We start from the raw sequence: 16,244 nt of genomic DNA, 5'->3' as shown, positions 1-16,244 counted from the left end.
TGAGCGGAATATAAACTTACAGTGCGACGAGAAGATTTTTTCGATACTGAAAAATCCCAAAATTAACAGAAAAATGCTGTTGAACCAGAATTTCACAAACGACTTAACTCGAGGCAAATCGTTAACAAGTTGAAATTGATTAAGAATAAGAAATGAATTAACCATAACTTAATGAATATGTTCCATGCTAACTCGTAGTTTTATTACAGGTGTAAGAATGACGTTTGTTGTTTCTGACAGAGATCAGGATCGAGAAGGTGTATTCAGTCTATGTATAATTGAAATAGAACTTTTAAATACACATATCCAAAAGGTTTCTTGACCAAGTTTACGTGTTATTACTTTTCTTTGAGAGTTCTTTATATTTGAGACTGAAATTGTTCAAAGAAAAAATGAGTAAGTTCACTTTATTAAGACAATATTTTAGAGAACTTCCGGGATGTTCACGAGATATATTATGTAGGTCCTATTTTCTTTGAGAAGTTAGAAGTACTTTCGCTGCCTACGTCTTAAAATTGGCCAAAGGTACGGGGTAGAATGTCTATTTTGCAATCGGGCATTGCTCACGGACGTGCGAATTAGGTTCATCATCCCCAACGAAGATCATATTCGTTCGATCTCGTGGTCATTGAAGGCTTGAATTCGCAGGCTTAGGCTCACTATCCACGATGAGCCTATATATGTTCAATCTCGTGCTCACTAATGACTCAGGCTCACTATCTAAAAGGAAGCCTATATATATTCGATCTCATGCTCACTAATGACTCAGGCTCACTATCTAAAATGAGGCCTATATATGTTTGATCTCGTACTCACTAATAGCTCTGATTCGCAGGATCAAGCTTAATGTCTCCAATGAGGTCTATATTTATGTCGATCTTGTGCTTCTAAAGGCTCGAATTTGCAGGCTTAGGTTCACTATTAACAATGAACCGCAACTGAAAGTAATAGATATGCATGAGCATTTCCGGTTTAAATATTCACTTCCATAGAGTAAAAAGAATAAGAGATAGTAAGTGACGTTTTTTTAATATGGATTCCGCGTCCGAGAAACAGGTTCTATCTTTCATTTTATTCTTCCATTGTAACCAGTAGTTGTAAATGTACCACCTCAAGTCTAAGTATTGAATTCGCATAAACTGCTGTAGTTTTACACTGTGAATTAAAACCTCATTTGTTCAACTTATTCCAACCAAAGGACTCAATCCAGAGGAAGGATTAGATCCTTATTTGGGATAATCAAACTAGAAAAGCACAGAAATTGGAATTATACAACATACCGAAACCAACATGTATTATCCCAAGGATATGGATTGAAAACCTTAAACTTACCATTACTACTAAATCAGCATCAGCCACAACAATTTATCAAACTAATGTCTAGAAGCAAGATCTTTGAAAATTAGAAATACATTTTATGAATACTCATTTATACTACACTAACAACATTCAAGAACCAATAAAATAGTACTTTGTACACATATTCGCTTGGAAACTTTTATACTAAACACGACAACAGAAATAATACTAAATATGTTGAACAAAATTATTTATTTTCGTTTTGGAAAAAAAAACAGTTTTCAATAAATTCCTTTAAAAAAAATAAGTAAAATTCGTCTCAAAAGTTATAGAATATTGCACATCAAAAGGTTAATTAATGCTGCCATCTGACAAACTTGTGACTCTAATTTAACATCGTAGAAATTATTCGGTTTCTTGTTATCAGAGGGAAAGAGTTGAACCTCAAGTTTTTTCTTTAAAAAAAAATCGTTTATGCGAAATTTCCCGCAAAGTTTATTTATTGATTGGTAATTACTAGAGCAACCCAAATCATGCTTTATTTTTTGCTTAATTATGTTTTATATTTTTCCAAATTATGCTTTATTGTTAATTTAATTGTTTAACATAAATCGTGTAGACCTATAGTGTATAATATTTACTATACATTAAATATTCTAAGCATCTTGATTTATTTACTAATATTTTATGCAACCAGTTTGTTTCATATTCAATGAACGTGCTACTTAATGCCTTATAAAGAGATATATGCTTTACTCAAGTCAGTTTTCTTTATCACTTGTGTGCAGAGGCCAAAGTGAGGGGGAACGCGGGAGGACGCCGTCCCCTTCCTCGAAAAAATATGTACGTCGTCCCCCCAGTTCCTAAAAAAATGAGCAAAGATAGGCAGGAGGGCGGCGTGACGTCATACCGCTACCTATCGTCCCCATACCTTTTCAGATCTACTTTTACTCCTGCTTGTGTGCCCCTTAGAGGTGCATATGTGCAAAAAGGGAAAGTAATAGATGCCACAAAAAGTGCTCAAGTTCAAGAGGTACACATGTGGAGTTCTTGTGCACTTTTTGTACATTTCGAATCATCATACATAACTGCTCAGTTACACTTAGAATAAAACTATTGTTTATTCATTGTTGGCGGAAAGTTTTCTTCTTGTTTTCCTTTTTTCTTTCCTCCACTTCAAAAGATTACACTGAAAAGTTTAGAGAAATAAAAATAAGCTTTTCATTGTTGCATTGTTATGTTCTCACATTTTTTGCACTGTAAATATTGTTTAAAAACATTAATACAGTATGCTGAACTTGCAGTTAAACAAAATTTTTCAAGAATTGTGCTATATATATATATATATATATATATATATATATATATATATATATATCTTAATTTATGCTTTATTTTCCAAAATTATGCTTTATTATGCTTTTAAAATTAGTTTCTCGTGGACCCTTAAACAACCACAACCATGTTGAAGGTGCAAACCATATGTGTAAATTGTTGTTATGCTTTTTATGCTTTTGCGTCAAGGTGACCAGAATTTTTACTTGCAAAAACGGGACGCATACGAATCGGCGACGGGGGCAAATATCTGACTTCCAGGTTGCATTTTGGGACTCACTAGTGTTTTCAATTATAAAATACACAAGTAAGAGTATCGTTTCTAACTAAAGTACTATCCAACAGTACCTTTAACTACTAATAAACTACTTATCTCATTATTGAAAATCCGTTATTCTTTACTATATCATCTAGCGTAACTTTCACTGGTATTTTTGGGATGACTGGATGCTCTTTAAGTTCCTTGTTTGCATTCAACAATTTGTAGAAATTAATACAAGACTGATCAAAAATTAATCTTACTGATCAGCACAGCTTTCAAAGTATCTATAGACAGTTGGGTTTTCTCACTTGTCCATAAAACATTCATGTGCGAGAATACACGTTCAGTTGGATCATTAGTTCCGGGTAAACAGAGAAAGAACTCCACAACTTTTAGAAGAGTACGGTACGTTAGAACAGAAATAGGAAAATACTTCTACCTAGAATTTGTCAGGAGATACTCTATTTGAGTTTCACTTAGTAAATATTTCCGGTGTCAAGTATTCTTTTAAATACACGTAGTCGTCGTAAAGAGAAGTATCATCAATCTGAACGAAAGGACTATTTTCCTGAATAGAGTCTACAGTTTTGTATATCCTGCCAACATGGTACACCTTTAAGCGTAATCTAACTAAATTGCTTCAAGCGTTTCAAGGGCTTTTATTCACTTGTCTAAATATTCAACTACAGTTTGATAGAAAGTATGAACATACTGGCGAATATTAGCTCCTTCAGAAATAAAACTCCCCCTATCCAAATTCTCAAGAGTTTTCCTCGTCGCTACTGAAATGAAGCAATCTTGAGATTGTGAAGCTAAATTTTTCTTTAAATCATATAAAACAGAAATTACCTCAAAAACTGTAAATGTTTGACCTTGTATTTTTTCTACTGCGGAATGGAAAGTTGATGGCTGATGAAGTAAAGCCATGCTTGGAACATTCAAAGTTCCAGACACAACTAAACCTTCCCAATGAGTGTTGGTACGGAAGAGTGAAGAATTTCCATTGACCATTTATATTTTGAATAACAATTACGGGACGCCTGGGTCACTTTTGCTTAAAAACGGGACCTTTAGGCGTCCCGTTTGAGAATCAGAAAAAACGGGACAGCGGTTGAAAAAAGGGACTGTCCCGGCTAATACGGGACGTCTGGTCACCTTGTTTTGCGTTGCCCTAGTAATTGTTAACTTCAGCTACATACAACAAACATAAAAAATCTTTACCATCCCACGATCATGCTGTTTAACCTAAAATGAGACAGATTATCATGGAAGATTGAAAACGTCGGAATAAAAGTTGAGAAAATCCACAGGCACAATATTATTTATCACAAGAGATCAAAGCAGCAGGAACCTCTCGTGGGTATCGAGCTGCTTTTGGTGAAAAGAGATCAAAGCAGCAAGAACCTCTCGAGGGTAGCGAGCTGAATTTGGTGAAAATAGATGAAAGCAGCTGGAATCTCTCGTGGGTAGCGAGCTGAATTTGGTGAAAAGAGATCAAAGCAGCAGGAACCTCTCGAGGGTAGCGAGCTGAATTTGGTGAAAATAGATGAAAGCAGCTGGAATCTCTCGTGGGTAGCGAGCTGCTTTCGGTGAAAAGAGATCAAAGCAGCAGGAACCTCTCGAGGGTAGCGAGCTGAATTTGGTGAAAATAGATGAAAGCAGCTGGAACCTCTCGTGGGTAGCGAGCTGCTTTTGGTGAAAAGAGATCAAAGCAGCAGGAACCTCTCGAGGGTAGCGAGCTGAATTTGGTGAAAATAGATGAAAGCAGCTGGAATCTCTCGTGGGTAGCGAGCTGAATTTGGTGAAAAGAGATCAAAGCAGCAGGAACCTCTCGAGGGTAGCGAGCTGAATTTGGTGAAAATAGATGAAAGCAGCTGGAACCTCTCGTGGGTAGCGAGCTGCTTTCGGTGAAAAGAGATCAAAGCAGCAGGAACCTCTCGAGGGTATCGAGCTGAATTTGGTGAAAATAGATGAAAGCAGCTGGAACCTCTCGAGAGTAGCGAGCTGAATTTGGTAGAAATAGATGAAAGCAGCTGGAATCTCTCGTGGGTATCGAGCTGCTTTTGGTGGAAAGAGATCAAAGCAGCAAGAACCTCTCGCGGGTAGCGAGCTGAATTTGGTGAAAATAGATGAAAGCAGCTGGAACCTCTTGTGGGAAGCGAGCTGCTTTTGGTGAAAAGAGATCAAAGCAGCAGGAACCTCTCGAGGGTAGCGAGCTGAATTTGGTGAAAAGAGATCAAAGCAGCAAGAACCTCTCGAGGGTAGCGAGCTGAATTTGGTGAAAATAGATGAAAGCAGCTGGAACCTCTCGTGGGTAGCGAGCTGCTTTCGCTGAAAAGAGATCAAAGCAGCAGGAACCTCTGGAGGGTAGCGAGCTGAATTTGGTGAAAATAGATGAAAGCAGCTGGAACCTCTCGTGGGTAGCGAGCTGCTTTCGGTGAAAAGAGACCAAAGCAGCAGGAACCTCTCGAGGGTAGCGAGCTGAATTTGGTGAAAATAGATGAAAGCAGCTGGAACCTCTCTTGGGTAGCGAGCTGCTTTTGGTGAAAATAGATCAAAGCAGCATTAATCTCTCGAGGGTAGCGAGCTGAATTTGGTAGAAATAGATGAAAGCAGCTGGAATCTCTCGTGGGTATCGAGCTGCTTTTGGTGGAAAGAGATCAAAGCAGCAAGAACCTCTCGAGGGTAGCGAGCTGAATTTGGTGAAAATAGATGAAAGCAGCTGGAACCTCTCGTGGGTAGCGAGCTGCTTTCGGTGAAAAGAGATCAAAGCAGCAGGAACCTCTCGAGGGTAGCGAGCTGAATTTGGTGAAAATAGATGAAAGCAGCTGGAACCTCTCGTGGGTAGCGAGCTGCTTTTGGTGAAAAGAGATCAAAGCAGCAGGAATCTCTCGAGGGTAGCGAGCTGAATTTGGTAGAAATAGATGAAAGCAGCTGGAATCTCTTGTGGGTATCGAGCTGCTTTTGGTGGAAAGAGATCAAAGCAGCAAGAACCTCTCGAGGGTAGCGAGCTGAATTTGGTGAAAATAGATGAAAGCAGCTGGAACCTCTCGTGGGTAGCGAGCTGATTTGGTGAAAAGAAATCAAAGCAGCAGGAACCTCTCGAGGGTAGCGAGCTGAATTTGGTGAAAATAGATGAAAGCAGCTGGAACCTCTCGTGGGTAGCGAGCTGCTTTTGGTGAAAAGAGATCAAAGCAGCAAGAACCTCTCGAGGGTAGCGAGCTGAATTTGGTGAAAATAGATGAAAGCAGCTGGAACCTCTCGTGGGTAGCGAGCTGCTTTTGGTGAAAAGAGATCAAAGCAGCAGGAACCTCTCGAGGGTAGCGAGCTGAATTTGGTGAACTGAGGATCCAGAAGGAGAATGTTGAAATTTGAACGCGTTGCATAGCTAGGATTCACGTACACAGATGCACAGCATCAATATCAAATATAAAAGGCAAAACACTGGGGAGAGGGCAGCCAAAACCCGAACTATGATTGTTATGTCATTAGTTTAGTATAAATTTTAACAATTATATAAATAAAACTTAAATTATTTTTTCTCACTCAAAAACTGGAGTACCTAGCTCCCCCCGGCTCCTTGCTAGATCCGCCACTGCACAGTATATATATATATATATATATATATATATATATATATATATATATATATATATATATATGAGATGAGTGCTCTGCCACTAAGCCATGGTGCTGCCCCTTTTTTTCTTTTAGGACGATCGAGACTAGGGGCGCACCGACGGAGGGTCCACTTGGTCTGGACTCCCCCAAAATTTCCTAACTCAGCATACATTTCTTATAACTCAACACATAACTTTCTCAATGAAACGTAGCACGAAAATTTGCAGTGAAATAGTCGATATAGCATGAAAATTTGATCTTTCACTTCATCTGTAGTCTTTCTCTTATGTAAACAATCTAATTCTATCATTATTTATTCGAAAATATAAGTGGAAGTATTTTACAGTTACTTATTGTCTTTTCGGGTGAAGAATAACACCCGTTGAATGCTACATAGACGTAGTGACTTGTAGTATTGTATCTGTCCCAACAAAAATTTCTGCAGTGTGCGCCTGATCCAGACACAGGCCCTTATCCAGGGGGGGTCTAGGGGGCCGGGCCCCCCTAAGTTTTTGCTGGCCCACTAAAAGTTTTACGGTAGGCTTGCAAAAGAACTATAATATGGTGTTGAACTATCATATGGTTGGATCGGGCCCCCCCTAACTTCAATCGGGCCCCCCTAAGCTGGGGCTGGCTACGAGCCTGTCGAGACATATAGTTTCAGATGGAATCTCTCTCAACTGCTGTATTGAGATGTTCTTCCATCGAGAATCTAATCATATATATTATGAACGGCAGCCACGTACTTTAGCCCCCAGAGTGGCAAGCAGGGATTTTCACCAAAGAGTTGATTCATCTTAACTCCTCAGTGAAAGTCTAGTTAGCAGCAGCCATTTTCCTGGTAGCCACCTTTCGATAGGGTTGCCACATTTCAATAAGCCAACAGTTGGACACATTTATCAAACACATGCAAATCGCCAGTTCGTTATACACCCAAATATGTACAGTAAACAAACAAACAAAATGCATAGCTAATGAGTGAAAAATTGTAATGAAATTTTAAACCAAAAGCACACGAAACAAACAAAAGCAGTAACGTCAGCTTGTTGGAGGTTAGTTGAACAGAAGTTTTGAACCCTTGAACTCGTACAAAGAATAACATAATTTTCTCCTGCCAACACTAAAAGAAGTTTAATGATGGAATGATATCATTATCTTCATACTCAAAGCACATACTCAAAATTCACAACTGTTACTCGCATGATTTGTAAGTGGGTTTGGGTACAAAGCCTCGCGGCCAGAACCTCGCGGCGACAACCTCGCGGACCAAAATCTCGCCTCCCAAAACCTCGCCGTCCAAAACGTCGCGGGACAAAATCTCGCGTGACTAAAACCCCGCCTGGCCAAAACCTCGCCGCCTAAAACGTCGCGGGCCAATTGCCTGACCAAAATGTAAATGTTCCAACACATGATAAGGATAACGGTATAAAAGACGCTGTTTCAGAAGAAGTATCACGGGTATTTGACCAAGTCCCGCGAGACATATGAAATTTCTATTTCTGTATTAGAGGATTTCAATGTGAAGGTAGGGCGACAGGATGTTTTTAAACTGGTTATAGGGAAAGAAAGTCTGCATAAGGAAAGTAATAACAACTAACGGGGTTAGTTTTGTGAACTTTGGAACATCCAAAAACTTAAAATTTTAACAAAAATCTTATAATATTTATGAAAGTATGAAATAATATATGAGTTTTTACGACATCCCTTGATTAAGTCCTGTAGGTTAAAGGAAACTTAGATGACCAGGATGAAGGAAATGATCGAATAAAGAAAGTGGGAGGAAACAGGAATAACCCGAGAAAGCCCACGCACACGTTTTTTGTGTCTTAATATTATTATTATTATTATTAATATTAACTAAAAAAACTAACTAACTCTATGGCCTATGGAACCCGGAGGTTCAATGCCGCGTTCACAAAACCTCTCCACTGACTTCTATCCTTAGCTAACTGCATCCAGTTTCTACTTTGTATTCCGATCTCTGCGAGATCCATCTTAATATTGTCCTCCCACCTGCGCCTACGTCTTCCTAATGGTCGTTTTCCGATTGGTCTTCCAGTCAAGACTTTGAAAGCATTTCTACTTTCTTCCATTCTAGCTACATGACCCGCCCACCTAAGCCTCCTAGACTTGACGACCCTAACAATGTTGGGTAAACCATATGAATTATGTAGTTTCTCGTTATGAAGTTTCCGCCATTCCCCATTCCCTTTCCTCTTAGGTCCGAATATTCGTCTCAGGATCTTGTTCTCAAATACTTTTAGTCTATGTTCTTCCCTCAGAGTAAGTGACCATGCTTCGCAGCCATACAGAACAACAGGCATGATTATCGTTTTATATATTTTAAGCTTCAAATTCCTCGACAAGATTTCTCGGTATTCCAAGTTCTGACAGAATTCGCGACGACAAGAGATTTTGAACCGAATAGTAACACAAATCCCTGCCTTCAGTCGACATTTAATTTCTCCGTGAATATGATTTTCCTCTGTTAATATTGATCGTAGGTATTTGAAACTATCCACTTTATCAAAAGTATTATTTAATATTTTAACGCATCCATAATTTGCTGTATTGCGGTCCCGACGCACTTCCATGTATTTAGTTTTCTCTGCATTTACTTCTAAACCCATGTCCCTGCAAGCGTTTAATAAGATCTCTGCATTTCTTTCTATTGTTCTCCTATCATCCCCTATTAAATTTACATCATCAGCATATGCCATAACCTGGTGAATACCGTTCAACTCTAGGCCCTGGTTGCTATTTTTGATTTTCCTTATGGCGTATTCCAGAACAAAGTTGAATAATAATGGCGACTATGCATCTCCTTGTTTCAGGCCATTTTCGACGTGAAAGCTCGTGGACAAAAATTTTCCTACCCGGACTTTACTTTGGGATTCATTTGAACATATCTGAATTAATCTAATTAGCTTTCTCGGTATTCCAAGTTCTGTAAGGACGTTGTATAATTTTTCTCTCCTAACCGAGTCGTACGCCTTTCTAAAATCAATAAATAGTTGATGTACCGGGGTATTGTATTCCCACTTTTTTTCGAGTATTTGGCGAATGGTAAATATTTGGTCGATAGTTGATCGATTTCGTCTAAATCCACACTGATAATCTCCAAAAATTTCATCTGCGTATGGGGTCAGTCTTGCTAATAGAATGTTTGAAAAGATTTTATAGGACGTTGACAGAAGAGAAATGCCTCGATAATTATTACAGTCAGTTTTATCGCCTTTCTTGTGAATTGGAACAATGATTCTTGCCACTCTTGTGGCAATTCTTCCTTGTTCCAGATAAGGAGAATGAATTTGTGTATCTTGTTTCACAAGTTTTCGCCTCCAGCTAAAATTAACTCAGCCGGAATTTCATCTACACCCGGAGATTTTTGTTTCTTTAATTTCTTTATAGCGGTTTCTACTTCTATTCGGTTGGGTCCTGGAATATACGGTTCTGAGGTGTGTATCTCCTTTTCTCCACGCACGCTAGTTTTTGGTTGCGTGTTAAGCATATTATTATTATTATTATTATTATTATTATTATTATTATTATTATTATTATTATTATTATTATTATTATTATTATTATTATTATTTGTAATGTGGAATTGCATATTAAGAAAATCATTGGGTAAATTTTAAAGAAAAGTTTCATTCGCGCCGAAGTTTTGGCCACGCGATGTTTTGGGTGGCGAGGTTTAGGCAACGCGAGGTTTTGGCCCGGCGAGATTTTGTCCCGCGAGGTTTTGGGCGGCGAGGTTTTGGCGCGGCGAGATTTTGTCCCGCGAGGTTTTGGGCGGCGATGTTTCGGCCGCGAGATTTTGTCCATATCCCTTGTAAGTGTTTTGGATAATTTACCATCCCGCCATATAATATCACTCTTAAGTGTAATTAGCGATGATAAAAATTTTCTTAAAGTTCGGGATGTCCTACCTAATTCCATACAGGTGGCAATCTTTGATTTTCAATCTGTTCATACAAGTTGTTGATTTTTGGTATAATTTAATTTAAATGACACGCAAGTTAATTTTTTGGAAAAAAAAATTCACTTCCAAAATTATTTAAATACATACTTTTAATCGCATCCCATTTCATACCAAATTTCCTTACAAAGAAACAATTCCTAACCAATTAGAATCTCTTTTCATTGTTATGCCTTGTTTGTATTTTTTACTTTTGAGCGACGAAAGGAGAGAAGAAAATATGGTAGTCGTTAAAAAAAAACGAATTCGTGATTTTAAGCGGATTTACACCTACACGTTCATTGTCCATATATATCAAAAAAGTGTTTTTGTCGATATGTGTCTGTCTATTCATCTATTCGTCCTGATGTATACTCATCATGAGGCCATTCACTTCAGCATATCTCAACCAGATTTTAAACTTCTTATGTGATCCTCTAGGGAAGTTTTTTCGAATTTCCTTTCTACTACTAAAAATAAAGTTTGTTTAATTAAAGCTGAACTTTTTTTAAAAAAAATGCGATTTATTTTTTCAAAAACAGCTTCAATGATTTTGTTTACATTTCATAAATCAACTTTCCAAAAACAACTCCATTATGTAGTATGATTAATTTCTGTGGGAAAATCGAGAAGAAGACAGAACGTCTTTGAACGATTTTCTGAAAAACGACTCACGTGATTTTGTTCATGCTATTTATTTTCTTCTTGGAAGTGAACAGAACGGGAACGTCTTTGAATGATTTTCTCAGAAACGACTCACGTGATTTTGTTCATGTTTCATAAGTAATTATTTAATTGATAACATGATAATATAGTATAACTCATTTGTGCTTTAAAAATTTACAAAGGGTAGTTTATTCTTGAGTGTAAACGACTGATGCAAAAACACCTGACAATTGTGAGGCAATTTCATTTACTATCCAGACAATATTGCATAACTCATTTATTCTTAAAAATCTACGAGCAGTAGTTTATTCTTTGGGGTGTTTACCTTGGACAATTTTCTCAAAAGTGACTAAAGCTATTTTGATCATACTTCATAAATAAATATTTAATTAATAACTCGATAATATTGTTTAATTATTTCTTACAAAAAAATAAAAAAATGTAGTCATGGCACTTTCATCACTCATCCGAAAGATATCGGTACCTTTCCCACTATGAAAACCAAAATTCTTTTTAAAAATGATTCAAGGTGTCAGAAAAATGGGAAAGATATATTCGATGAGACTGATTCTGTAGATGCATTCCGCGAGAAGAGGAACTTATTTTATAAGGTGCATCTAAGGACAGCCTCTCCAATAATTGACAGTCGGTGGCGGTCCGCGTTTAGATGACATGCTTCCTAGCAAGTGGTACAGGATAGGTTATTTCAAGCAGAAATGAAATGAATAACATTGTCATGATGAGTGTTTCTTCCACGCATTCGTCCGGAGAAACTTTTTTTCTTTTTAAACCGAACCACAGAGTTGGCCTCTTGGAGTTGAAATATATTAAATTCTAATAACGTGCAGGGCACATTCTTTAGCAGATAGTGTCTCGGTCGAACATCCTCACATTTTCATTTTTTCGACTCTTCCGAAGATAAGATTTTCTGTACGAAAACTAATGGCCTGTGGAACCCGAAGGTTCAATGCTACGTTCACAAAAGCCCTCCATTGACTTCTATCCTTAGCCAATTGGGTCCAGTTTCTACTTCGTATTCTTATTTCCTTGAGATCCATCTTAATACTGCCCTTCTATAAGCGCTTAGTCTTCCTAATATTTTCCGATTCTACACAAGTTAAAACTTGGAATGCGTTCCTACTTTCTTCAATTCTGCCTACATGATCTGTCCACCTGACCCTCCTAGACTTGATGACCCTAACAATATTTGATACTTATATATTATAAAATTCTTCGTTATGAAATTTCCACCACTTCTTATTCCCGTTCTTCTAGAATCCGAATGTTTGCCTCAGGGTTTTATTCTCAAATTCTTTCAGTTTGTGATCTTTTCCCAGAGTAAGCGACAATGTTTTGCAACCATACAGCACAGCAGGTATGATTATCGTTTTATTTAAGTTTTAAATTCCTCGACAGCATTCGGGACGATAAAAGATTTAGGATTGAATAATAACACGAATTTCCTGCTTTTAGTCGACATTTAATTTCGTCACCAGTGGTTTAGGTCTGTTAATATTGACCCTAGATATTTAAAAGTATCCTCTTTGTCGAAAGTATTACATTTCATATTTTAACGCATGCATAATTTGTGCTATTACGGCCCTATGATCTTCCATGTGTCCGGAAGAAAATTTGGTGATTTTTCTTTTTTTACAAATTCAATCACTCTCCGACTTTCGATGAGATTCGTCCTCTATTCCTGAAAACAATAGACTATTACTAACGGAACGTCCCTCAGGTGACTGTATTTACTACTGGTCCCGAACTTATATAGTCTGTCCCCTCCCCTTTCCCAAATTGTTCAAAGCTCCAATTGTGCTGTTTTTTCTCCAAATCATAAGTAAATACCATTCGTGAGATATTTGAAAATGTTCCCGATTTGATTAGTTATTGACGATCAACTAATAGGATGATCTACCCTGTGCCACTGAATTTGATGATTGTTAATCTATTGTTTTATTAATGCTGAGATTTCAGGAAGGAGCAAGTACCACATAACAATGACTATGCTCCAAATCTTCATAGGTTGTTCTGGTACTATATCTGGAAGCCCTAGGATAGACTAACATGAGGCATCGCCTGCGTCGAGAAATTTTATCAACGACAAATTTATGCACGTGCACGTGAATATGATAAGGGATTTTTTACATTTTTGTAAATATCCAAATAACAAGAGACAATATATTCATATACAGATAAAAGGCTACGTTTGTTTCGGCGCACTTCCGTAGAGTGTTTATTTTTGTCATTATCACGAATGAAGACAAATCTTCGTTAATCTCTACCTAAGTAACGTTTACATGACTTACATCTTCTTTGAATCACAAATGATATATTTAAAAACACAGACTCTGATAACGTGCTCGACACTTTCGTCTAAGAGAAAATGAATAAGAAATCTTTTCAGCACTGACCTCCTATTGGTCAGTATGTAAGTCAGCCATAATATTAACTGAGAGGGCAATGAGCTGAAGCTACCCTATGAGTTTTGATGCGCGGATCCAGGATATGATCAAGGAAGGGGGCTAAACCATAGTTTGCCGCTTTATCCAGTGTAACCACGGTTATGTCTAAAGGGCATAAGAATGAGAAGTTAAATTTAATATTTAATTCCATTTTTTGTTTAACGTCCCACGATTATGCCTTTTAGGCTAAAATAGACGGGGATATTTAATTCATTTGCAAAAGAACTCTTCTCTCTATCAAAGAGTTTCCATTCTGATCAATTCGAAACCGATCTGCGGAGATAAGCGTACAATAACATCAGCCACCATCTAATAGAGAAAACTAGTCCATAGACGCGTTAACAGCAGCCAAGTGAACTAATTTCCGTCAACGTAATTGTATTATAAAATGTGCTACTGTGTCAAAAAATAATTTACACGAATGAAGAAGAAAGAAAGAGGCGGAAAAAAGTAAAAAGTAAGTGCTAATAACACTACACAAGCTAAATAACACACTCTCTTTCTCCGTCTGAAACCCATTTTATCCAGCGTATACCTGAGCGTCAAGGTGGGTTATAGCTCCTATAGCCCCCCTTGGATCCGCACCTGCATATCTATATCTATCTATCTATCTATCTATCTATCTATCTATCTATCTATCTATCTATCTATCTATCTATCTATCTATCTATCTATCTATCTATCTCTCTCTCTCTCTCTCTCTCTCTCTATATATATATATATATATATATATATATATAGATAGATAGATAGATAGATAGATAGATAGATAGATAGATAGATAGATAGATAGATAGATAGATAGATACATACATACATACATAGATATAGATAGATAGATAGACAGACAGACTTGTCAAATGATTTATTGCTGTAAATTATTCAACAATAAACTGTATAATTGTGGTTTTGGTTCACAACATAACAGAAATACGATTTTTTTTCGATTTTTTCATGGAATATTGGTCTTTAAGTCATTTCTGGAAAATTTCAATTTCGGGCGTAGGCCGAAAATGGTATTTCAGACAATTTTAGAATTATTTGTTTGTTTATTTGTTATATTAACAATGAAGAGTTATTGCATTCTGTCGTTAAATATTCTTCCTGCGCAGAAACCAAGTATTACATTATAAATTAGGATGACATTATTAGAGTTCATAAACCACCTGTATATAAAAAAGATATATGTATCCAAAACCTGAAATCATGCTAATTAATGAAACAAAACATATATATTGCGTAATTTATTGATATTTTAAGTTTCTTCCGTTTCCACTTAAATACTGATAAACAGCTTTAAATTTGCTATACGATACTTGTTGATATTGAGCTGGCGGCTTTTTTTTTCCTTTCTTTCTTTAACCTCAGGACACAAATATTAAGAATTCGTCCCTTTTCACTCGTATATTCATTCTATTTTTACTAATACTGTATAGAAGTTCACAAAAAAAAAAAAAAAAAAAAAAAAATGACAAACTAAACCACACCATAAGTACCGGTATGTTGAAATGAGTAAACAGATAGATATGCAAATATACATAAAGTATACTATATATTACCGTACTCACCAAGAGTGAAATTACTGAAACCCGATCCGATGATTGGGAAAACCAAAATCCTTCCTGTTACATTGAAATTTCCTGTGACTGTGTAGTAATCGCAATCCAGCTTCAATTCGATTTTGTAGTTCTTCAGATCGACACTGAAATTTATAATAATAATAATAATAATAATAATAATAATAATAATAATAATAATAATAATAATAATAATAATAATAATAATAATAATAATAATAATAATAATAAAGTAAAAGAAAATAGAATTATATACATATATATCACTACTAGAAGCTGGAGTACTCGGCGTTGCTCGAGCAAACTTCTAAGTAGTTTACGTTCTCTCAAAAATGCTTTATTTATAGTCATAATAATTATGGCCTCCCAAATACAAGTGCACCGTCGCTCATAAAACACTATTTTTTTCTCGGTACTAAAAGTGAATTAGATAAAAAAAAAAGAAGGATGTATTTATGTAATGGTTTTGTATTGATACACATATTCTTAACCTCCAACAAATATCTGCCCAGGAAAAATTCTAAATACCATACGGTCTCTTTCTTATAGTTACTTACGAGAGATATGCAAACCACGACAGCTAGATATTTATGAAAAATTGTACCTTGGCTGATTGTAGATCGCTAATCATCATGGTGATAGTCACTCGGTGCGGAAATGCCTTGTTTACCAGCTATGTGTAATACATATAAAAAGCAGTGACCAGGTGATGCTGTGGCGAGTTATACTCCAGAAACGCCGGAACTAGGCAGAAAATGAAAAATGTGCGCAGGTAACCTATACCTATGCCAGAGGGACATGTGACCAAGAATAATGTAGTACTGTCACACAAGCAGGGTTTCCATTCCAACACAAACTTATAGTTTTTTCAAATAGAACGTATACCATTTTATGGCATTAAAACAATTGCCATAAAACGTGAAAGAAAATAAGCGAAAGGTGGGTTATCAGTGTTACCAAATAAAATGAGGGAAATATAAGGCTCTAAAATTAAGAAATCATGGTGTTTGTACAAAGAAATGAACAAATGTACAACAGCAAGAAGTCTGGAGAAGGAA

The 16,244-nt window shown here is 36.6% G+C and overlaps 1 protein-coding gene across 1 annotated transcript in view; it reads right to left on the bottom strand.

The window, feature by feature from the left end:
- Positions 1 to 16,244, bottom strand: part of LOC145691984 (protein takeout-like) — a 66,166-nt gene that overhangs the window by 21,095 nt on the left and 28,827 nt on the right. The window contains exon 4 of the mRNA XM_081767281.1: positions 15,178 to 15,311. Coding sequence (XP_081623407.1) covers positions 15,178 to 15,311 — 134 coding nt within the window. The remainder of the gene's footprint in view (positions 1 to 15,177; positions 15,312 to 16,244) is intronic.

This window comes from Thermobia domestica, chromosome 8 (assembly GCF_964235325.1).
Source record: "Thermobia domestica chromosome 8, izTheDome1.hap1.1, whole genome shotgun sequence".
Lineage (NCBI taxonomy): Eukaryota > Metazoa > Arthropoda > Insecta > Zygentoma > Lepismatidae > Thermobia > Thermobia domestica.
This window is presented reverse-complemented; position numbering and strand designations above follow the sequence as displayed.